General features: G+C 39.2%; 1 protein-coding gene across 1 annotated transcript in view; it reads left to right on the top strand.

Annotated features, from left to right (window-relative positions):
- GNAL (G protein subunit alpha L) overlaps positions 1–25,606 on the top strand; it is a 118,031-nt gene that overhangs the window by 22,532 nt on the left and 69,893 nt on the right. Inside the window, exons 2-4 of the mRNA XM_083622615.1 lie at positions 14,552–14,624; positions 15,441–15,495; positions 15,650–15,769. Of these exons, the coding sequence (XP_083478741.1) occupies positions 14,552–14,624; positions 15,441–15,495; positions 15,650–15,769 (248 nt within the window). The remainder of the gene's footprint in view (positions 1–14,551; positions 14,625–15,440; positions 15,496–15,649; positions 15,770–25,606) is intronic.

The raw sequence follows: 25,606 nt of genomic DNA, 5'->3' as shown, positions 1-25,606 counted from the left end.
AAACATCTCTTTGTCACTGAAACAAGCACACCACAAAATTCTATTATCTAAAATAAAATGCTTATTAGTAGAGCTAGAAATTACATTTGGATGGTCAGTTCCGAATGAGGTCACACCCACACCCCATTTAAAAGCACATTTTATAGCATTTTAAAAGACGTGCCTTCCCCCAAAGAATCTTGGGAACTGTAGTATATCCCTCACAAAGCTACAATTCCCAGCTCTAAGTAATTGAGGCACAACTTTGAATGGATCATGCATTTAACTCAGATCATGTATTCAATTTGTGTTGTTAGGCTTTAGTACATCGAATGTGTATCACACTCTCATAGGCTCATGTATTATATTTCTGACTCGGTGTAAAACCGCTTCATCTCTACTGTAGTAGATATACCATGTTTCCAGGCCACTACATGCATCTTGTAAAGTAGGCTTAGGCTAACATTTCAAGCTTAATAAATGTCTTAGTCTTTTAAAAAGTGCTTCAGAACTCTTTAATCTACTGCAGCAAAAATTTTCTCTTAGTACCACCTAGTGTTTTGTCAATCCAAAACTGTAGCAAGTGTACCAGTGTAACATTTTGTCTCACTACTCTGTTTTTCACTGAAAGGGAAAAAAACCCCCGCACATGTTCATATTGTGAAACTATAAATAACTTTAAAAAAAATAATTTACAGGTTCCTGTTACATTGCTTGTTTTTGCAATACTGATCAGTTCTCATTCCTTTCACAAGCAAAACATATTAACAACTCCATGAATGCTTAAGAAAACTAAAAAGAGAGTTCTAACTGTGCTATTAGCATTGAAAACAATATAGAATAATAAAGGATGAGCAGTAGGACAAGCACTAAGAGATTAAGAAAAGAGAAAAGGCCCAAAATAACTTAAATATAGACAAGCAGGAGATATGAGTAAACAAGAGGCCTGGTGGAAATTGGGAAGGGGAGAGGATTGCAGGGAAAGTATAACTTTATTCTCTGTTAACCTCTAATAAAATTGTGGAGAGTAGAGACAACACAATTTCTCAAAGGTTGGAGAACAAGAAGTGAAATTATTAGACTCGCCAACTCAATTCATTGTAAACTTCCTCCTGCTGTGCAGATACCCCACCACCATCATTTTTCCTGTGTTCAAACAAGGAAGTATCTTTTTCTTCTCTTGCAGGGGCCATCCAGTCTCGGAAGAGATTTTTTAAAGTTGTAGAAGCTGGAAGGCATATTCATATTCTGAACAGCATCAGTGGTGCATCTGAATCCAACATGCACACATTTCTAAAATTCCATATTTAAAACTATAGATGTGTTTTCTTTTGCTGTCAGTATTAATCAAAGGCTACAATCCCATGTACTTTACATGCATTAAGTCAGTTAAGACTTAAACATCTGTAGGATTGCAGCATTATCATAACATATGTGCCATTTATTTCAGTGGCACTTGCAGGGGATATATTGAAAAGTGAGGGATGTGGACTTGGACTTCCAAGTAACTTGCTGGTGCTAACTCAGACTAAGCAAGGGTGAAGTTGCCTTATTTTATTCTCTTTTTCTATGCAATAAAATGTGCAGCTCATAAAACAAAAATAAATCGGTACTGATAATTGAAAATTTTATAGTCCCATCTTGTTGAATCTATTTACTTTTTTTAACATAATTTTTAAAATCTAGATTTCCAAGATGGCCTACAAAATAGAACCATAAAACAAATATAAATTATTAAAATTTGACCCCTCCTTGGTAGGGCATCGAAAGATGCTTCTATGGCTTCCTCTTCCTCAACACCGTGATTGTATCCATCAATGGAATTTGGATCAACTTGGGAGTCTATAACCAGCAGACCCATCTGAATTTCACTTAGTTTGTCTATAATTATAGATGTTTTAGTGGAAGATAGACTTTCCCACGATGTGCCAGAAGCTACTTCTTTGAGGCTGCTCATTATTCCGTGCATCAATTCTGTGGCAGGGATGGGCCCATCAGCCAGGAACCTTGATGCCACATCTACTTCCTTGGAGCTCCTCCTAGATAATTTGGTTGTCCCAAACTCCATGGACAATGCAAGAAGACTGGTGGTGTCTGGTGTTCTGTCAGCCAGTAGGTGAGCCATACTGTTTCCGGCTAGACCTTGCTGGCTTAGGTTCTCCACATCGCTATCAAGGTCAATCAGCTGCCCTGCCGGCACTCTTCATCCTGTTAGGACGAATAATGAGGGGATGGGTTTGTTTGAAATATCGCGTTGCCTACATTCTGATTTTATTAAGGGAGGGTCTGGCCCTCAAAATAATATCTGCCACCTGCTGGTTACTATGTATTACAATTGCTCTGGCATTTTTGTAATCATAAAAATGAAAGTCTACACTCTCAATGTCTTCTGCAGTAATGGATTGCTCATTTGCCTGTTTCAGGGTCTGTAGAAGATGAGTTCTTCGCTCAATCTGTGGCATTAGTCCCTTGGGTTTGGGTAGTTACACAATGCTACCTGGAGGAGGGTTGTTCCTTAGCCAGCGTTTCCTCCTTTATCTGACATGGAAGGTGACCTTTGGCTGTAGGGAGCCAGGGGCATTTCAATGATAAGAGATCTTGAATGGCTTCCTGTTCATTGGTGTCTACTCATAGGGGGGACAGACTAGGAAATTCAGATGTTTTCTTTACTGGAGCCTCATCATTTGCACATTCATCCTTGTGTTTTGGACTATTTTTAACAGTCATTTTTTCCTTTCTTTTGTTTGGTTGCTTTTGGTTTGAGGGACTTCTCTTCTTTCTCCAATAATGCAAAAAGTCTATTGAAGTTAACTCTATTACTGAATCTATTTACAAAGTCCTTTAATACAGCTACCATGGCAATCCTTTCTCCTCTTTCTGGCACTCCAGCTACCATGGCGATAATTTCTCCCTTCCCCCAGAGATCAACCCAAAGATGATTTCCTCAAAGATCACAAGGAAGCCTGATCTTCCACATGCCTGCGCTTTTGCAGAAATAGCAAAAAGCTACACAGCTAATAATGTCAAGGTTGCCAGGAATAGTTTATTTCAGCTATTGAATATCTAGGTAAACAGAAATATTCTTAAATTGCTCCTGAATATTAATAAGGAGACAAGTAACCACAGCAGGAAAGGCATTCCACAAATAGGGAACTGCTGCTGAGAAGGCCCTGTCCCAAATCAAAACCAACTAGGTAACCAATAGTAAGGGGACCTGGTGATGATGTAGTTGGTCAAGGGAGCCATGGACTCAAAAAGTTTGAAAATCACTGCCTTACATCATCACCAGCTCCCCTTACTATTGGCTGGTTGCACACATGGAGCAGAGAATTTCTCTTGTAAATTTTTGGCTGATTTTTGCATGCTCTGAGTCAAAGCAGCATCTTGTCTTTCCTCCAGTGTCTTGACTTACACCCAACATTGTTTAGACTTGAGAAAAACTTAACCCTTTCCTACCTCCCTGGTGGAATAAAATGTTTTTCTGTATATAACTCCTGCCTGCATCCTCATTAGATTTTTAAGAAGTTAAAAACGTTATTTGTTACATTGACCATTCCTTCTTCCTTGTTCTTTACAATAAGTGTTGTATTTCTCTGTATAGTGACATTAATCACAACTGGTTTCTTCTAAAATGAAATAGTTTAGTTAACTTTTTTTAGGTTTCAAGCTGATTTATATAAACTTTAATTACAGAGAAGTTGTAAGGAAATGCTGCAGTTTAATATAACATATAAACAGCATGCTGTTTACTTAAGTATAGATCATTTGCATTTTAAAACATTTTGCAGTTATGATGTTTTGGTGTTCTGGTCCTTTGTGTAACTGAATTATTTGATACTCAGCTAGAAAAGCAAACATGTATCTGAGATGTGTGTTAGTTTATTTTTTCCAGCTGCACAATTCTTGGGGCCCAGGATGCAAAATAACTCATAAAATGATAGCTTAATCAGGCAAAAACATCATGATATGTGTGGATGTGACTGTCCGCCTTGGTTGTGCTTTGTTGATTTTTATGATTGCGATGAGTATATATGTACATTTGTAGTTTGCTTCCTCACCCCTGCTTTTCAGACAAGTACTATCTCCCAAAGCTGCTTGCATCAATCAGAAATGAAACACAAGCTTTTCCTTCAGACTTACCAACTAAAAACATAACACACACAATGAGTTGAGCATCACATACCAAGTTTACTTGTTTATTTATTTTTAATTACCCCGCTTTTCAGTAACTGGGTCCCAAAGCAGATTACACACACACACACACACACACACGCACACACACACACACAGAAAAATGAGAATTTTAATGCTTAAGATAAGGATGATTTGACTTGAAAAAGTATTAGATTAGGCCTACAATGGAGACTGTTCCACTGGGTTTACAACAGACTCTCTATTGGTGAGTCAGGTGCACTCAGTGCATGTTCATGCTGCTGTTTTTCTGAGGCTCATAATTCTTAATCGTGAATTGCCCTGCTCAAGTGAACCCCCTTAGACTGCATCATACTTGATTGGGTAAACTATTACTTGTACATTTTATTTCTCCAAAAGCCAGTAGGGAAGAATCTTCTTTTTTAAAAGAAGAAGCCCACCAGATCCAGAGATCTAATTTAAAATTCTTTATCTGCCACAGACTGATTGTATTGTTTTGGGTACATTATTACAGTATACTTTCAGTCAAAGATATGGTCAACTAGCCATGGCTTACCACAGAAACAAAACCGTAGTGTAGGGGCACTTTAAAAGCTAGCAAATGCATTATTGCATAGGTTTTCAAGGTTTACCAGTAATGTTACCTCTGATGTAACAAACTGCATACCAAGACAACTTAGGCCATAATGTGTTAGTCTTTAAAATGCCAGTACTTTTATTTTAAGGGACGCGGGTGGCGCTGTGGGTTAAACCACAGAGCCTAGGACTTGCCGATCAGAAGGTCGGCAGTTCGAATCCCCCCAACGGAGTGAGCTCCCGTTGCTCGGTCCCTGCTCCTGCCAACCTAGCAGTTCAAAAGCACGTCAAAGTACAAGTAGATAAATAGGTACCGCTCTGGCGGGAAGGTAAACGGCATTTCCGTGCGCTGCTCTGGTTCGCCAGAAGCGGCTTAGTCATGTTGGCCTCATGACCCGGAAGCTGTACGCTGGTTCCCACAGCCAATAAAGCGAGATGAGCTCCGCAACCCCAGAGTCGGTCACGACTGGACCTAATGGTCAGGGGTACCTTTACCTTTACTTTACTTTACTTTTCTTTTTTTCTTTTGCAAAAATTGCACTATGATGTACAAATGCTTATCTGGGGCAATACAGTGACAAAGAAACGAGAGAACCACCCTCACCCACAATTCTCACTTAGGGCCTTTAAAATGGTTCAGTCTCTCACATAGAGTGATATTAAGTAGCTTTACAACACTCTAGACTCTCATTCTGCACAGCAAAACAAACGGAACAAACACAGTGCCAGTTGCCACTCAATAATACATCACTAACTTTATCCTAGCATATAATAAATTCAGTAATACAAATTTAAGGGGATGCACCCTTGCTCTTGTGGCGATTCAGAAGGGGCAACTCAGTATGTACAGGATATGTATAGATTATGAATGACTTGAAGATTATTATCAAACTGACAATAACATGTCAAAGAATATGGTAGTAGTAGATTAGTGCGAAATTGATGGTGCTTTGAAATGAACTGTAAGGGAGCCACTTTTTATGCATTCTAATAAAGATAACAAAGTACAAAATATTGCGGCTAAGTATGAAAAACGCATGTCTACATTTATTCTTTGAGAATACATATTATTGTGTAGTAAATACCCTTATTAGATTCCATCAATACGAAGTTTGGTTACGAAGCATTGCATCACCACAATTAGCTTATAATAAGGGCAGTTTGCTTCTGGGCACTTAATGTGAGAGGGGGAGAATGAGAGAGGGAGAGTGAAAATGGCAGAAGAGAGTGGGATGGGACCACGGAAATAGCAACAGTGGTAATTGCTAATGGTAAGTAGAAGTATTGATGTAAGTGAAACTGAGAAGTGGTTGTTGCAGACAGAAATAGCAGCATACGTTGTATATAATGATTTTGGTACACAGCTCTTAGGACTGAAAGTTATTAACACATGTGACTGATACTGGAAACATGTTTGATGAATTTGTTGATAAGAACTGGGCCTCAGGAAACGAGTGGACCCTACACAAAGTTCAGTGTAATAAAAATTAAAAGAAAAAATTACGTTGACTTTCTCTAATATTATTCTACATCCTTTTCTATAGAGGTTTTTCTCTGTACTGCCACTGGTCTCTCTGAACCCCTGAAGGGGAGGTAACAAAGGTGGAGTTACAGACAGACCTCTGGCTGGAGATACAGAAAAAGAGGGAGGAAATTGGGGATTGGAGTGCTGGCAGGGAGAGAACATTGTTTACACTAGAGTAAAGTGAGAAACTGGCTAGCTAAAACGAGTCTTGCAGTGCAAACCAATGCATATTTACTTAGGAGGCAGTTCCACTGTATCAGTGGATTTATTGTTAGGAAAGTGTGCATAGGATTAAAACCTTAAGGTGTTTTTTAACCAGAAGAAGTAAGAATCAATTAATTGAATATCAACTGGTGAAAAGGTCCATAAATAAAGAACAATCTAAAGAACAAGTGTGCAAGAGAGGAAGATATAACCAGCAAAAAGAGCCAGAGGAATCTAAGTGCAGATAAGAAGACTGAGATCATAGAGATGGAAAGGAACTAGAGATTGATGGGAAACAAATGGCTCTCCAGATATTTTAATTATTATGAAATGTATATCACACCTCTCCTCAGAAAAGTTCCCAAGGTGGCAAACAGCAACAATAAAACAATACATCAAAATGTCTAAAAACAATCTTTTAGAAGTCTTAAGAAACAGTCCAAAAGTCTTAAAAATTACATATTTTTACAGGTAATTTCAGGGTTGCCAGGATCAATATCCTTCAGCAATCAAATGATTGTGTAAACAGGAATTTTTAAAATACCTCCTAGAAGTTTGAGTCGGGACAAGAGGAAATCAAGTCAGGACAAGAGGAAATCAAGGGGATGGGGCACATGGAAGTGTTAGATGGGGTGATGAAGTGGGGAACAGACTAAGGGTTGAGAGAGATATTGAAGAAGAGAGAGCAGGAAATGGGGGAAGGGAGAAGATAGAGGTAAAGAGATACGGAAGAAGTACTGAAGAAGGAGGCAAAGTCTTTAGCAGAGGGAAAAGGAGGTTAAAACATTGGAACAGGCCTAACTAAGGAAGACATCAAAGATAAAGAAGAGTGATAAGGATTACTAGAGTTTCAGCACATTCTAGAGCTGCAGTATTGGAACTGTCTTATTTGTTATTATCTCTGTTGATCTTACTAAGCTTCTCTGGGATTATTTTCAGCTAAAAAAAGAGTAAAATCCTTTAAGTAGAAGTAGAATTGTAAGTGTTGGAAGGGACTCCAAAGGTCATCTAGCCCAACCCCTACAATGAAGGTATCACAACTTAAGAATCCCTGACAGGTGGCCATCCAACCTCTGCATGAAAACCTCCAATAAAGGAGAGTTCGCCACTCTCCTCAATAGTCCATTCCACTGCCAAACAGCTCCTACTGTCAGAAAGTTCTTCCTAATGTTTAGTCAGACGACTAAATGAGTACTGTTTTTGATCAGGATAAAATAATTTATAGAGGATGAATTACGTCAGTTCATTTTTTCCAGAGGCGTTTGCAAATTTAAAAAAGGTATACAGTGGAACCTCTGGTTGCAAGCGGGATCTGTTCCAGAGGCCCGCTTGCAACATGAATAGAACACAACCCGCAGCGGCGCGTCTGCGGACGCGTGGGTTGTGATTCGCCGCTTCTGCACATGCGCGTAATGTCATTTTGTGCATCTTCGCATGTCCGAGTGGCGAAACCTGGAAGTAACCCTTTTCGGTACTTCTGGGTTGCCGCAGGACGCAACCTGAAAAAATGTATCATGAAGCAAACGTAACATGAGGTATGACTGTAGATTGTTTAGGAAGAACAACAATAAAGGGCATTGAACATGAATTTATAGCGAAAAAAACAAAATATGACCAGGACCTGTAGCTTCCAGAGAACGCCATATTTGTTCATTGCCCCAGTACAACAAAGAGTCTTTGTGGCACCTTGAAAACTAACAGATTTATTATGACATAAGCATTCAGCCGCTCAAGTAGAAAGGTAGCACAGTGAAGATGTAAACAAGGAAAGAGAAAGAATAGGACAACAGAAATGAGGGAATCAATTGAAACAGCAGTGTTAAATAGTGAAACTGTCTCACTGAGGGAAGATGAAAAGAGAACAGGAGAAAATAGAAGGTAATTAAAGAGAAAAAGAATCTGGATAAAGAGCGTGACTATTTTAGTAAGAGGGTCAGACAATGTAGAATCCCAGAGAAGCATAAAGAAAGGACGTGTTTCGGACAGTGGAAAAGGAGAACAACACTGAAAAAAGAAAAAGTTATCAAATCCATTACATGCAGAGTAAGTACAAGTAGTATTAAAGAAACCAAACATATCAACAAGGCTGAAAAAAGATTGGGCCTCCAAGTTGGCACATTGATCAATATGGAAATGAAATCATCCAGAATAAGAACAGGAGGAGGATAACTCAGTGAGAAGGAAAACTGAAGTTCAAAGTCAGATAAGAAGTTAGCCAAGGGACTAAGAAGACAATAAATCACAGTAAGAAGAATAGTAGCAGAATGAAACAGAAACATAATGCTCAAAATAAAAAGGAAGAATATATAAGAAATTAAGATGCAAAAACAGAAAAGGCACAATAGGAGCAATTTCCATATCTCCATCTGGACCCATCATGTGAAGTGAAAAGTGTGTGATCGCCAAGAGATGCAGGAGTAACAGAATTAGTTGAGAACCAAGTCTCTGTTGGAAGAAAACAGGAAAAACAGCATGAAATAAGGCATGAAGAATAATCACCTAATTGACAGTCAAACAACAGTTCAGTAGAGTGCCAGAAAAGAAAACAGATGAATGGAATAGAAATAAAATTAGGCAGACACTAGGGTCTAGATTCAAAGAAGCACCACGGGATGGTATCAACAGATGAGACTGATTAATAGCATAGGAAAATAGGACCAGCCAGCCAATAAGTAAGAGTGTGGCTGAGTGAGGATAACACACACCTAAGAGTTATTGAAGAACTTAAGTGTGAAATGGTTGATATTCACTAAAATCAGTTTATTTGAGAATTGGAAGGTAGTGCAACACAGTTGTTTTTTAAAAAAATGGTGCATGCATTTTATGGAAAATATAGGCATGTTTCCTAATGCCTGTCTGCGTAAATTAGTGGAAAGCATTAATATGCTTAAATTTTTAATCATATTGAAGAATAAGACTTTCAAATGAAGGAATGACATTGCTTCTAAAAAGCAAAGTTCTGCCTCACTGTTTGGAACTGATGGGTGTATAAACAAGCATGCAGATAGGAGTCATCCAATATGAGGACTTCCCAAAAGCATCTGAGTAAATGAAGTTGTCATGGGATAAAACAATGTCTTTTAATAGATCAGTAGCTGAATGAGGAAGTATTGAAGAATAGGGAACTATTAGAAAGAAAACAGGAATTATGAGCAGACAACGTAAGTTAACAGTGAAGTCCTATAAGGATCTGTGTTAGGCCAGTGCTACTTTCTTATATTCATATATTCATAAGTAGTCAGGGGAGAGCAATATGATAACCAAGTTTATGGATTACTCCAGATTAGTTGTGATGGTAAAACGCAAGCAAACTGTGGAGAAATCCAAAATATCTGTTGAAGCTGGGTTAAAGGACAACAGAAAGACAAATGTGGTACAGTGTAAGCAAGTGCGAATCAATGCATATTATGGGAGGGGGGAACACAACTTCACACATAAAGTAAGAAAGCTATGGGGGTGGGAGGAAGCAGCGCTATTTTCAAAGTTGGGCTCATTTCAACATTTTTTGTTTGTTAACTCTGGGCTGGTGTACCTGAGAGGCCCATATCAGCCCCCTTTCAAGGAAATGAAACAGCCAGACCTAGTTAGAGGTGAGAAAGAACAGGGGATTCACATGATGCAAGTAGTCAATATGCATGTTGCAGTTATTCATTTGAGACTATCTAGTAAAGTTGCATTTGGTATGGGATTAGGAGTAAAAGCAGCTGAAAGGTAATTCCTGTTTATCTGGCTATCTGCAGTATCACTGTTGGAAGCATTTTGTGTATGTTGAAAAGTGGGGTTAGGGCGAATATTTGGCACAGGGGTGCTTAACTGTGCTTCCCTGTGCATATTAAAACAAGTAGAATATATTTCATTTTAAAAACCCTCTTTCATCCCATAGAATTGAGGCAGGCAAACGCACCACGAGTAGACTGTTCCTTCCTTGGTTTTGTTACCCTGCCTCCCTCTTCCAAGAATCACATCGCTCAAGGCAAATGGAAGCTAGATAAGGTCCGCTGGGCCTCTTTTCCTTCTTCCAGCTGTTTGCAACATGAAGATTTGGTACCATGGTAATGTTGGCAGTATTGTTTTTCTGCTGGAGTTGTTGGGAATTTAGTTTCCCTAGTCCGTGACCAGGTCAAGGGAAGTAATAGTACCACACTATTCTGCCTTGGTCAGACCACACCTGAAATACTGTGTCCAGTTCTGGGTGCCACAATTTAAGAAGAATATTGACAAGCTGGAAAGTGTACCGAGGAGGGCAACAAAGATGATGAAGGGGTCTGGAAACAAAGCCTTATGAGGAGCGGTTAAGGGAGTTGGGTATGTTTAGCCTGGGAAAGAGGAGACTGAGAGGAAGTATGATAGCCATTTTCAAATATCTAAAGGGCTGTCATATGGAGGATGAAGCAAGCTTGTTTTCTCCTGCTCTGGAGGGTAGGACCCAAACCAATGGATTCACATTCCAAGAAAGGAGATTCCAACTAAACATCCTTCTCATAGTAAGAGCTGTTAAACAGTGGAACAAACTCCCTTGGGAGGTGGGGGTCTCCTTCCTCGGAGGTTTTTAAGCAGAGGTTGGATGGCCATCTGTCATGGACGCTTTAGCTGTGATTCCTGCATTGCAGGGGTGGTGGTCTAGATTACCCTTGGGGTTCTTTCCAGCTTTCCAATTTTATGATTTTATGCATTTACCTCTCCCACCGTCTTCAGGATGAGAACAATGTAGGAGACAGCAGAGGGGATTGGACTCACTGGTCCATTGGAATATGATATTTCCTTTTTGGCCCAATTCCTTTTTGTGGTTAGTACAAAGCTTTTTGCATTTTTTGTTTAAAATGCTGTTTAAATAATCTGAGTGAGGCAGATTGTAGAGTGCATTGGTTTTGTTGTAGACTGTGAATGAGCTATCTTATTCATGAAACATTGGTTATTGAAATCACCGCCAGCTACAGTGAGGGGGAAAAGTATTTGATCCCCTGCTAAATTTGCCCGTTTGCCCTCTGACGAAGAAATGACCAGTCCATAATTTTAATGGTCGGTTTATTGTAGCTGTGAGAGATAGAATAACAACAGAGAAATCAAGAAGACAAAAGTCAGAGATTGATGTGCATTATAATGAGTGAAATAAGTATTTGAACCCCCATCAACCAGCCAGATGTCAGGCTACCTGGTTTCTTCACTGTATGTAACGAGCTGAGATTAGAAGCACCTGCTGTAAGGGAGAGGTCTTACCTGTAGTCCCAGCTCGTTACAGTACCTGTACAAAAGGCACCTGTCGACAGAAGCAATCAATCTAGCAGATTCCAAAGTAGCTACCATTACCAAGAGAGCTGTCCAAAGATGTCAGGGACAAGATTGTAGACTTGCACAAGGCTGGACTGGGCTACAAGCCAGTTTGTAGCCCAGCCAAGCAGCTTGGTGAGAAGGTGATAACAGCCAGTGCAATAATTCGCAAATGAAAGAAACACAAAATAACTGTCAACCTCCCTTGGTCTGGGGCTCCATGCAAGATTTCATCTCATGGATTTGCAATCATCATGAGAACGGTGATGAAGCAGCCCAGAACTACATGGAGGGGAATTTGTCAATGATCTCAGGGCAGCTGGGACCATAGTCACCATGAAAACAGTTGGTAACACACTATGCCATGAAGGACTGAGGTTTTGCAGAGCCCGCAAGGTCCCCTTGCTCATGACAGCACATGTACAGGCCCGTCTGCAGTTTGCCAATGCACATCTGAATGACCCGGAGGAGAACTGGGTGAAAGTGTTGTGGTCAGATGAAACCAAAATCGAGCTCTTTGGCATCAACTCAACTCGCCGTGTTTGGAGGAGGAGGAATGCTGCCTACGACTCCAAGAACACCATCCCCACCATCAAACATAGAGGGGGACATATTATGCTTGGGGGTGTTTTTCTGCTAAGGGGACAAGACACCTTCACTGCATCGAAGGGACGATGGACAGGACCATGTATCATCAAATCTTGGGTGAGCACCTCCTTCCCTCAGCTAGGGCATTGAAAATGGGTCAAGGGTGGGTATTCCAGCATGACAGTGACCCAAAACACACGGCCAAGGCAACAAAGGAGTGGCTCAAGAAGAAGCACACGAAGGTCCTGGAGTGGCCTAGCCAGTCTCCAGACTTTAATCCCATCGAAAATCTGTGGAAGGAGCTGAAGGTTCGAGTAGCTACACATCAGCCTGAAAATCTTACTGACTTGGAGAGGATCTGCAAAGAGGAGTGGGACAAAATACCTCCTGAGATGTGTGCAAATCTGGTGGCCACCTACAAGAAACGTCTGACCTCTGTAATTGCCAACAAGGGTTTTGCAACCAAGTAATAAGTCATCTTTTGCAAAGGGATCAAATACTTATTTCACTCATTATAACGCACATCAACCTCTGACTTTTGTCTTCTGGGTTTCTGGGGGTTTTCCTGTTGTTGTTCTGTCTCTCACAGCTACAATAAACCCATCATTAAAATTGTGGACTGGTCATTTATTCGTCAGAGGGCAAACAGGCAAATTTAGCAGAGGATCAAATACTTTCCCCCCTCACTGTATTCCTATGTTCTGCCTTGCAACTTTCACACTAACTCATTCCCTGGTCAGCTCTGAAAAGTAACTCCTTCCATTAATGTGCTTTTTATTGACTGTATGCAAATCTGCTGTACTACCCTTATATTTAGCACTTAGCCGTTTGTTTAACTCCCAACATTTCTGAAATCTGGTAGAATCCCATCCTCCTGAATATGCCGGTTTCCAACACCCTTAATCTATAGGAATGGGGGGTGGGGGGGTGGAGATTGAAAACATACAGCAATCTTGTATATAAGAATTCATGTTTCTACAAGGACCACCTAGAGACATTAGGGAAGGAAAATGGGTGGTGAATTTAGCCTAGGCTCAACTTGTTCCGTGTGCTATATGCATTAACACATGGGGACAATGGATCAAAATGGAATTCACGTGTCAGATTTTTTGAAGCGGCGATTTTGTGATGTAGAGCAGATTTTTAAAATTAGTAGCTCCGCTGGACTCTGTCACCCCCCCCCCCAATTTCCCTCATACCCTGTTTAAGGATTTGGATTATAAAAAAAAAACCCAGAGTTAGCACGCTCCATAGAATCCAGCTCTCACTTCTCGCCCTCCCCCCTCCTCTCCTGCAGCGTTTGTACTTTGACTACTTCCTGGTCTCACAGAAAGGGGCAGTGCTGAGTTACAAGGACAAAAATAGACCTTTACAGAGAAATATAGGGATTGTAAGTGTGTGTGTGCGCGAGGGCGCCTCTCTCTCTCTCTCTCTCTCTCTCTCTCTCTCTCTCTCTCTCTCTCTCTTCTGTATGTGTGTGTGTGCGCGCGCGCGCGCGCGTGCGTGTGGCGCTGAGAGAAAGCCAGCATTAGGTTTCCAGGAGGAGCCCTTTTCCTTTTCACTGTGTGTTAGGGGGGTTTTTTTTGTACAGATTTTTGTTCTGTTTTAAAAAACACTTACCTCTCCCGGAAGCTTCTCTGCATCCCTTTGGGGGAGGAAAAAGAAACCAACCGTGATCAGAAACGACCAGAAACCATTTTATTTGAACAACTGGTGGGGAAGAAAAGAGGAAAGATACCATCACAGGGATATAAATATCATCCGTTAAAATTTATTTCTTTGCATTATTTATTTATAATCCTGTTCAGTCTGACATCCACCCTAAGCGATAGCAATGGGGTGTTTGGGCAACAGCAAAACGGAGGATCAGCGAATTGATGAGAAAGCACAGCGAGAAGCCAACAAAAAAATAGAGAAGCAGTTGCAGAAAGAGCGACTGGCTTATAAAGCCACACACCGTTTGCTTCTGCTGGGTAAGGAAGAACGGCTTTTTGGTGGGGGAGGGCGATGAGGGCGCAGTGGTGCAGTTCAGTTTCCCATGGCAGGCAAGCAAACTATACTATTTATGTGCAAGAGAAAATGAGATGGAAAGAATGCAGACCTGCTTTATAAATTCTGTGTGCGTGAAATGCACAAATTGCCCTAGGTATGTATAGAGAAGAGTTGAACGTTTTAGGAAAACAGAGATGCTTCCATTCTGTCTTTCCCCATTTTCCCCTCCCCTAAATGTATACATCACACATTTTTCTTCTTTTTCAGGGGCTGGTGAGTCAGGAAAAAGCACTATTGTCAAGCAGATGAGGATCTTGCATGTAAATGGATTTAATTCAGAGTAAGAATTCTTCTTATTTGGAGGGGGGTGGAGAGAAAAAACCCACACACAAACCCCAACAAGATGCATTAGAAACACATTAAGCCAAACTGGTTAACAGATCTTTCTTATCCTTTGTATGTAGCTTGTTGGTAATTTACCTCCATCAACTTACCCTATTAGCATGGATATTACTGCTCATATATATTAAGAGAGGCATGAATTCCTTATTTTTCCTCTCCTGGTCCTTCTGCTGTATTTTACACTGTTGCTACTGCAGTGTTTAATAGGCCCTTGTATAGCAACAACATGGCGACTACTTCTTACAACAGCAAATAACTAAATATTGCCTGAGTATTAACAATATATTAGGTCGTGTGTGTGTAGATGTAGATATAGATATAGATGTGTGTGTGTGTCAAGTACATATTTGAACTATCCCCATTTTTAAAGTTAATAAAAAATAAATCAGTTTAACATGATGGTGTTTTGTTATAAAGTGTCTGTAGACTGTATTATTTATGTCAGATTTTTCTGAGAATGCCATATTTTGTGATTAGACATTTTCAGAAATGTAGAATTTGAGTCAGTTCATGGTAAAAGTAAGCAGTTTTTTAAAATAACCCCTCCACCCCTTTTTTAAAAATGCTTATACATTGTTATTTGTCGTGTGGAAGAAATATAAATAATTTATTTTGATTAAAATTGTACACTACATTTTCCGCTATGAAATATTAGGGGGGGAAACAGCTATTAAAATTTGAACTTCAGCATCTCAGTAGCAGGTGAACACTCACAACAACTTGGCTAAATTGATTTGTGTTTGATTTCATACAGAGAAAAGAAACAGAAAATTCTGGATATTCGGAAAAATGTAAAAGATGCAATTGTGGTAAGAAAACATTTTTATTCCTTAAATGTATATACTTAGTGATTAGGATTGTGATTGCAGAGGAGACCCTGTTGTTCAGATAAGTCTAAATCACCTAGTAATTCTGTGTGTGATTTATCTCTGTTAATATGTCCTGTTCCTTTGCTTATTCTAGACCATAGTTTCAGCAATGAGCACTTTAATACCTCCAGTTCCACTGGCCAACCAAGAAAACCAATTTCGAGCGGACTACATCAAGAGTATAGCTCCCCTTTCTGACTTTGACTACACACAGGTAAGATTTAAAAGTACTCTGCCCTCTTCCTCCCCCTTGCAATGTTTAAAAAGCATGGAATGACTTGTTTACCATTTGGAAGGCTTACACTTTGGGATAAATTTATTATTATTGACTTTATCATTGGATAATTTTGTTTGGCAAAGTATAAAATGTATAGAAAAAAATACTACCCATAGTGCTGCATTTTCTGTTCGTGAGGAAGCGTTATATAATGAAAAGCAGTCAAGGACTATGTGGATTTCAGATTCCTGGATTAACAAATTTTGCAGCACCTTTGTGGTATTATTTATTGCAGGAGACCAGATAAAACCAATATGAATAAATAGTGTAATGTTTGCAGATTTGAGATGGATCTGTTTATTATTTTGCTGGTGGTTGTATTTTCCTGGTGGCATGTTTGAGTAATGTTCAGTTAAGGCATATTTGGATAATCATTCTTTTATAGTTAAAATGCTTAGGCTTACATCCTACATCTCCTATCCCTCTCACCATTGCAGCCACCTATGTCTCCTGAAAGCTACTAGTAATTCAGGGGCCCCTACTGAACACTGTCAACTTTCCTTCTGTGAACATGCTTAAGCTAGCCTACTTTAGCAGCCAGGCCTGATTTGGGGTGAGTTCTTCCTCCCCCAGTGGCTCTCTGCACATATTATTCAGGAGATCCTTCTGACTGTCCAGAGAGGCTTTTATTGAGGGAACAGTTAGCTGCAGGAGAGGCTGAGAAACTTTCCTATATGAACTTTTCTTAAGCTAACTTATCTTAAGATTCAAACATTTGTTCTTCATGGCTTGTGAATACTGACAGTATCTAGCATTTCTTTTTTTTTATATGTAAGTAGCTGTATTGCTTGGGGAAGAAATGTTTCATTTTGCTTCTAGTATGAAGTTGTCTTTCTGTCGTTCATTGTATCTACTTACAATGGAGCATCTTCTGATTATTCTAAGGAGAGAGGTTTTGGACAGGCAGCTGCTGCCTCATTGCTTGTTTCTAAAACTGTGATCCTGTGCATGCCTTATCAGAAGTAACTCTGAGTTCAGTGGGACTTACCCACTGGTAGGGGTTTATAGGATGGGAGCCTGATACTCTGGACTGGTTCATTTTCCATTTTGAACACTTGGGATTTCTATTTTTAGAAGAATGGCTTTGTTGTAGTTATAAATTTGTCTCAAATGCAGTTATCTAGAAAACTACCTGCATACAGTTTGTTTGTTTGTTTGCTTGTTTGCTTGTTTGCTTGTTTGCTTGTTTGTTTGTTGGCTCTCATTTGACAGAAATTATAAAAAAACGATGAGCTTCAAATGTTTAACCAAATTAAATGATGTTGAATTTTCTTTCAAAGATGTAAATGTGAAGCTACTGCTTCCTTAACTTTTGCATCCCTTTGTAATGCGTTATAATTACCGGTAATCTAGAGAGATTTTACATGACTCTTGTACAGTGAGGTATTTGTATGTGGTTTCCTTGTAAAGAAAATTACCACATCAGAAGATGACAAGCTTGATCTAGGTCTAAAAGACAGGATGTTGTACAAGTAAAGAATGCAGCTCTCTTAAAGGTCATCCTTTCTCCAGTATAAAAATATTTTCAATGATCTGTTTTTAAATCAAGTTGGGCGCTGGATCCTTTCTGGAACCATGCCAAGCTTGGAAACCAGGGTTGATCTTAGAGTTTTGTTTTTGGCGCTTTTGGCTTCCTTTGAAAAAGAGCAAAGGCACAAGATGTATCAAATACCTGGAAATGAAATTATTTATGATATGTTTACTTGGGTGTATTCACATGAAATAAATTTGTAAAGGATACAGATTTTAGATGAAATCATGCTTAGGGGAAAAACAAGTCAGTGTTTTAGCTGCTGTTCTGTGGTATTATGCATATTTGGGTATCATTAAGGCCATCTTCTCTTCGTTGCACCTCTGCACATTTTTACAGAACCAAAGTGGTTTACCTCTATAGAACTAGTGATTTTTTTAAAGTTACATGGTTTTTAAAATGTTTGAATTTCTTGTCTGTCTTGAGCACTGTGTGAGATGTTCAGTATTCGGGATCTAAGAGCACAGGGTTGCAGTGGCAGAAGTATTCTAATAGTGTGATGTTGAATTCCACCCATAGGGTAGTATTCAACTAAATTTTACTCTGAGGAGACATACTGAAATTAATGGGCCTAACTTAGTCACATTTAATGGGTCTGCTCTGAGTAAAACTTAGTTAAATACCACCTACACTCTTGTAAGTAGTTCCAAAACAGCACCAAAATGGCTTGAATTTTCTCAAGCAAGAGTTCCCTCATGCTACATGGCAAAGAATTTCTGAAAATTATAGATGTGTCAAAAGCAATGTGAAACCAATGGCAAGACTGCTTTTCAAAGGGGGGGGGGGAAGAATCCCAGTGTGCACTTGCAAGCAACGTGGATCCCCTAAAGTAGGTTCTTGGCTACCAAACAACAAATGGCACTTGATTTCTATGGAGGAACTCCAAAGTTGGATGAAAATTGTGGTTTTGTGACACCAAATTGCTTTGTTTTAAAAATAAAATTAAAAATACATAAAGTGAAATGTCAGGCATCTATCGTTTATTAAATCCATTTAATTTGTATTTAGTAATAGTTGGTAAATGGGATATGGCTGTCCAAAATGAGGAAATGCCTCAGCAAATAATTGCATTTGTTTCCCAAAATTTCTTTCAACTGAAAATAACTCTTGTGTGTTCTTGATTTGAAGTGTACTCTGCAGTGATTTAAACTTGATAAAGTATTTTTCTCTCTCTCTGAAAAAGAAAAATCATATTTAAGATTCTAGCTAGCCTACATTGTAACAGGCGGCGAAGCTTTACTCTGCTTTGATGCATATATTAGGCAGTATCCTCTCACACTGCAACAGATACGTGGTTTCTCCCCTCCTCCCATATGTATGAAGCAATTCTCAGTGCAGTTTACAAAACAGAAACATGAAACAGCAGAATGCTTATAACTGAAACAGCGGTAAATAATCCATATCAAAATAAAAATACAATTAACAGTGAAAACTATAACCATAAAATAGAAACTATAGAAAATAGTTAAAAGCAGACTGAAATGTCCAGGTCTTTTAAGACCTTTTAAAAAAAATAGTTAGGGAGGGAGCAAAGCAGAGCTCCTTTGAATGGGCATTCAATGAGGAATTATTGTGCTGCCTGCCTGCCTGCATACACATACTTGGGATGGGGCGGGGGGGGGAGGATCAAATCTGGGCACTTGAGTCCATCAGTAACTTCCATACCCATACTGATGAATGATTAGTTCTCACTAAGTTTAGTGTGGCTTACTCTCTGGTAAGCATGCAGCACTGAAATGAGTGAGATTTAATTATAAGTAAATATGCTACGGATTCAGTTACATATAGGCATCATAATTTAAAGCAGACATCCCGCTAAACTATGTCCAACGTTTATTGTTGTTATGAAAACAATTATATTACAATATAATTGTTTTCATAACAATTACATTTCTGTTTTAAGCTAAACAAATTCTATTATATTAGTTCTGGCTCTATAACAGAGTTATAATTTTTGTTGCTGGTGTTTGTGAACTTTTCTTAATGTATAGCTAACGATTTATCTGATGTTTTTAGTTCTTTAATATATACTTAGTTTGAGGTATGCATTTTCTAGGAGAGTGTTTCCTATTCTAGAGTTTCTTCTATTATTTTTTATAAAGATGTGTGACGATATTAAAAGAAATAACAGGTTTGTCAACCACATTTGAAAAAATGCAGTTGTAGCATTTTATGTCATTGCTTGGGGATAGATTTTGCATAGATTTTGTAGTGTATTATGGACAAGTTAAGAAATAAATGTTAATTAGATTAGCACATTTAGGTAGAACAGGAAGGTTTAGAGTGGAAGAAGAAGCTCTACTGTTTATCTGGACCTTTGGGATAGAGTGGTGATTGACATTTTTTTAGGCTAACAGAAATTGACCTGTGCCATTTTTAATTCTGTATTGATGGTTGTTTTGCCCTTTGTGTGGCAGAGTGAATATATTAAGGGCATATTATGCTACTAGCTGTGAACTAGTATTATGTCTGTTATGTAAGTTTCAACTTGTTAAAGACGATTAAGCTTTAAATATTTTGACACTGTTTGCAAACATAGTTGGTACAGAATTATCTTTAGATATTGAGGGTATATGTCTAGAAGAAGAAAAACTATTTGTTTGCACATGCATAAAATAATTATTTTCAATTTGTAGGGATGTGTTCAGCAAGTGCTTGGAAAGTTGAACCACATTTAAGAGATGTTCTTGGTAACATGCATTACAGTACTGTGCGTGTTTACTCAAGTAGGTTCCACTGTGTTCAATGAGGTATACTCCCAGGTAACTGCATATACAACTGTGGCCTGAATTCCTAATCTGCATATAAAATATAAATGTTAATGGGTAAATTTTAGAACCAGTTAAGCATTCTTAAAGTTCTGTTCAGAAATAAATAGTCTCAAGGGGGTGCAACTATTCCTAGGATTGGTTTGTTACCATCTTTTAACTTTCTTTGGAACATGCAGAGTGATTTACTGCTTTTGTGAGTAGTACCCTCCCTGTGATTTTTCAGAAAAGTTTAAAATTATGCCTCCATGTTGTCCCTTTTAATGCTAATGAGTAAACATAACATTCACTGTAAATATTACTTTGTTTTTTCACTTTTTGTTTTTATAAAACAGGCCCAGCACCAACAGCCAGCCATTGCCCTTCATGCCAGGAGTATCATTTATTTACATACATATTACATAATGCCCGAGTTTACAAAACTCATATTTATCAAAAATATCAGTAGCAATTTTATCCCCTGTGCTTTTTAACATCCACATGAAACTGCTGACTAGGGTCATCTGTAGTTTATCTGTAGTTAGCAATATGCTGACATTATGCTGACGACACACAGCTCCTTTACATCTGCAGGTGTGGCAGTGGATGTATTGGACCCTTGTCTTGCCTTAGTAATAGAGCAACAAACTGAAGCACAATCCAGATGAGTTTGAGGCACTGCTAGTGGGCGGTTCCCTAGACCAGATGGATGGGAGGTTGCCTGCTCTTGATTGGGTTATACTCCCTCTGAAGGAGTGGGTATGTAGCTTGGGGATACTTCTGCATCCATTGTTATTGCTTGAGGTTCAAGTGGCGACTGTGCTATGGTGTGCCTTCCACCAGCTCCGACTGGACAGAGATAGCCTAACTAATTCAGTCTATGGTCTGGTAATCTCTAGGTTAGATTACTGCACCACGTTGTACGTAGGGCTGCCTCTGAAGATAGTTTGGAAATTTCAGCTGGTGCAGAATTCAGCATCCAGGTTGCTCACTGGGGCAAGACGGTTTGAGCATATTACACCAATCCTTGCCCAGTTGCCAATTAGTTTCTGGGCCTAATTTAAAGCACTGATTTTTACCTATAAAGCATTAAATGGCCCAGGGCCACAGTGCCTCAAGAACCACATCTCCATATGAACCGACCCAGACCTTTCAATCACCATCTGAGCCCTTCATTGTGTTCTTCCTCCATGAGAGGTCTGGAGGCTGGCAACACGAAAACGGGCCTTTTATGCCATGGCTCCCTGCCTGTGGAATGCTCTCCCTTGGGAGACTCTCCTGTCGCCTTCATTACATATCTTTAGGTGCCAGGCGAAAACATTTCTTTTTAACCAGTCCTTTGGCTGATTAACATTCCGTGTCCTTTTGAATGTGTTTGTGGGAGGATGGGATTATTGGTTTGTTCTTGGTCTTGTTTTTATTAGGTATCTTGTGTTCTCATTTGTATTTTTATGTTGTGAACTGCCCTGTGATCTTCAGATGAAGGAGTTTTTACAAATTTAATAAATAATAATAATAATAATAATAATAATAATAATAATAATAATACAGTAGTAAAACCCAGACCCAGTTCAAGGCATCAGGAAGATACTTAAATAAACAGGTTCATCATCAAGAGCCATCCAAATGCCAATACAGTTGAGGCCTCTTGAATTTCAACAGTGAGGGCATTCCATAGACCTGATACAATCAATGAAATAGCATGTATACCCTATAGACAGACATTCAATACATAGCTAGTGAGTAATTGCTGCCCCCAGTGCAGGGTTTGAAACTAGCAGGGCACCAGGTGCATTTCACGCCTAGAGATTCTCCATTTGCGAGCACCTCAAAAGGTCTGGGTGCCATTTTTTGCGCCTGGCTGACACTTAAGGATTATTGAAATGTATGTGCCTTGAAGCCTCAAAGTATATGTTAAGGATAGGCAGTATGTTAAGGAATTTAACAATAAAGAGTAGGGTGTTTTGAAAACTGAAGCATAGTACTAATTACCAATATTTTTATTGTAAACACCAAATTATTAACAATTTCTTAACAATTAACAAATGTATTAACAATTTCTGTTTAAAATGTAGTATTACCAATGCGTCACTTATGTGAATTGCGTATTAGTTCATGCTTATCAAAATGATAAATAAAAAGTGTTGCTGACCCCCCCCCCCATGGCGACTAGCCATTCTGTTTTGGCGCCCACAACCCAGGTTCCAGGAAGTAGTTGGCTCCTAGCTCTTCTATTCTAGTTTCTAACACTGCCCCAGTGTAGGTGGAAATCTTGACTTCAGTGGCCCACACAGTGTGCTCTAGCCACTCAACAACTTTGTCCCTATGTGTTGCTGAGATAGCAACCTGCATGCCTTTCACACTGTCTCTCAATGGCAGGAACAGGTAAAGAGAGATGCAAGCGTTACACTGCCTAGGGCTTGGAGCCATAAAATGGTTCACATTTTAAGATAATGTTCTATTTTTCTATTTGCATACCAGCCAGAAAGAAAGTGTTGTCTTATAATGGATATTTCATTACTGAACATTAACATAATTTTAAAATTCTTGTACATTTAGTGCCATTTGTTTTTTGATATCCTAGGACAGCTTTCAGGTGGTATCATTTGTGTGTCACATACTTCAAGCTATGCAAATATCAATTATAAACTAATATTACTCCTTATTGTGTAAAAGAGATTCAATCCTAGAGCCTCCTCCCAAAATGGATCCAGCAGAGGCTTCCAACAGACATGACCTCCCTACCGACAGAGCACTTCTTCAGGGGCAAATAGGAGCCTCCACCCAATCCTAACCTCCTCCAGTCAGTGAATTCAGGGGACAGGATTACTATGTTAGATGAGATTTCAAAATCAACAACAAATTTATCACATTATTCAATATTTCTATACTGTCGTACCTTGGAAGTCGAATGGAATCCATTCCGGAAGTCCCATTTGACTTCTAAAATGTTCAAAAACCAAATTGCGGTGGACGTTCGGGTTCCAAAAGCACGTTCACAAACCGGAACAATCACTTCCAGGTTTGCAGCATTCGGGAGCCAAAACGTCCGAGTTCCAGGGCGTTCAGTATCCAAGGTATGACTGTAATTAAGACCATTTAGTTGTTAAATTTTAAATTAATATCTCAAAGAATGTTTGAAGAAAAACAATGAAGGTTGTACAGAGATAATTTTGGATTAATTTGATCTGGCATATTCTTAAACCATTATCCTTAACTGAGGATTCAAACTTAGTGAATAAACTCTTTGCTTGAAAACATTACAAATGTTGCTGCAATAACAGATCTGACTCATAAAAATAGCTTTAAAGACTTAGGAAACTGCTTTTTAAAAAAAGATAATAAAGCAAATTTGGTTTTCCTCCTTGGTCTTAAATGGACCATTAAGGATTGTTTTCCATGTTTTCTTTTCCTTAAACGATTTCTTAACAGGGACAGAAGACATAGAACCATAGAATTGCAGAGTTGGAAGGGACCATAAGTGTCATCTAGTCCAACCCCCTTTTGAACTGAAAACCATTAGATTAAGAGTCTCATGCTCTACTGACTGAGCTATCTTTCAGCATATAATATTTGTTTTGTGGTATGTGCCAGATCCAAAACATCCATGTGAATGGTGATGGTGTTGAATTTGTGGAAATGTGCCAATTAATTAATATCTGATCAAGTGACAGATGTGCAGAACTGCATTGATTTTTTCCATGCTATCCTACACATTGTCATAAGACTACTTAGAAAAATAACCTTAATTTCAGTCCTGTTCATACATGCCTGAGCCCACTATGTTTTGTGAGACTGCCACTCTACATGCCTACTCAGATGTAAGTCTCAATGGAGCTGTCTCCTAGTTAACTGTGTATAGAAAGACTGCTTCCCCCTTAATGATTATGTTTTTAAAGGAAAAATCATCTCAGTATGAAATGTTGAAAGGTATAATCAAAGCAGATTATCAAAAAGAGCAGCTATATGCAGAGAACAGCATGTAGATTCAGATGTTGGCCAAATTTTGCCCAAAGATGAACCTTAGGAAAGCAAAGGTAGAAACTAGACGAGTGAATATTTGAGAAAGTGCAACTAATGTTACAACAATAATTTATTAATAAGTTGATTTCACCTAAATACTTCCACTGGTTGAATTCTATAACTTTACTTGGTGCATTTTAATGGAACAGCATAAAAGATTAAAGCCTGAGACTTAAGTTAGATTTCTGGGTGTCCTTTCCTGTTCTTTGTTCTTCAGAATAGTTGTATCTGCTGGCAAGTTATATTTGTTTACTAAATCTAGGATCACTGGCGGAGGAAGAGGAGTGTGGGGGGAGCACACCGCCCCCGGCAGTGTGATCCCAGTAGGGTGCCATCGCGGCTGCTCCCCCCTGCCCGCGCTGGGTGCCACCCGCCTGCGGGCGGTCTCCACGCCCCTGGGATGCACCCCAGCCCCACCCCGCCTGTTCTCCGCCCCCCAGTGCTGGAGCATGAAGCTCCACCACTGTCTAGGATACTGTAATTTGCTCCTGAAGGAGAAACCCAACAGAGTACTTTGTATGATCGTAGCTTAATAAACCACACATACCGCCCCTTTGCTCCACCCTTCATACGAGCTGGCAAGAAAACCAGGAAGCATTCCATTAACTGTATATTTCTGTTTTGAAAGTCAGGGTATTAAGCCATGCTCAAACTGTATCCTGGCTTGTTCCAAAGCTATCACCCATAGTTTTCCGTTTTGGACAAAACACAAAACAGTAGTTTGGTGGAAGACTTCCTGGTTTGTTTGCCAGCTCTCGTTACGCAAGAAGCAAAGGTGCTATGTACACTCCACAAATATTGGTTCTTATATTGGCTTATTAAGCTAAGATATGATCATCCAATCACAGTCAATATATATCAGCCAAATGAATCTAAGGTTTATTTTCTTTATTTTTAAAATGAATGTTAATAATTATTTTATTTGAGGGTGAATCCAAACATATTCTATTTTCTTTAACATGAAACCATTATATTTTATGTATTTGCACAAAAAGTCTGTAAAAGAACTTTGTAAAAAAGAAACATATAGTCATACCTCATGTTACGTCCGCTTCATGTTACGTTCTTTCAGGTTACATCCCGCGGCGACCTGGAAGTACCGGAAAGGGTTACTTCCGGGTTTTGCTGCTCACGCATGCGCAGAAGCGCAAAATGATGTCATGCGCATGTGCAGAAGTGGCGATTGCAACCCGTGCGTGCACAGACGCACCACTGTGGGTTGCGCTCTTTTCATGTTGCGAACAGGCCTCCAGAACGGATCCCGTTCACAACCAGAGGTACCACTGTATTGTATTAGTAGTAGTTCACATCACTAGGAGAGACAGCATTAAAAAAAAAAATCATCCCCCCCCCCCCCCGTATTATAACCGTAAGTGTGAAGTTTCTCAGACAATTGGTTGTCTTGGTAAAATGTTAAAATGCTTGGATCTCTGAGGTACAAACCTGGCAGCCACATTTCATTCAACCTGCTAG

This window comes from Podarcis filfolensis (assembly GCF_964270895.1).
Source record: "Podarcis filfolensis genome assembly, chromosome: 7".
Lineage (NCBI taxonomy): Eukaryota > Metazoa > Chordata > Lepidosauria > Squamata > Lacertidae > Podarcis > Podarcis filfolensis.
The sequence above is the reverse complement of the archived record's forward strand: the minus strand, read 5'-3'. Positions and strand labels throughout refer to the sequence as shown.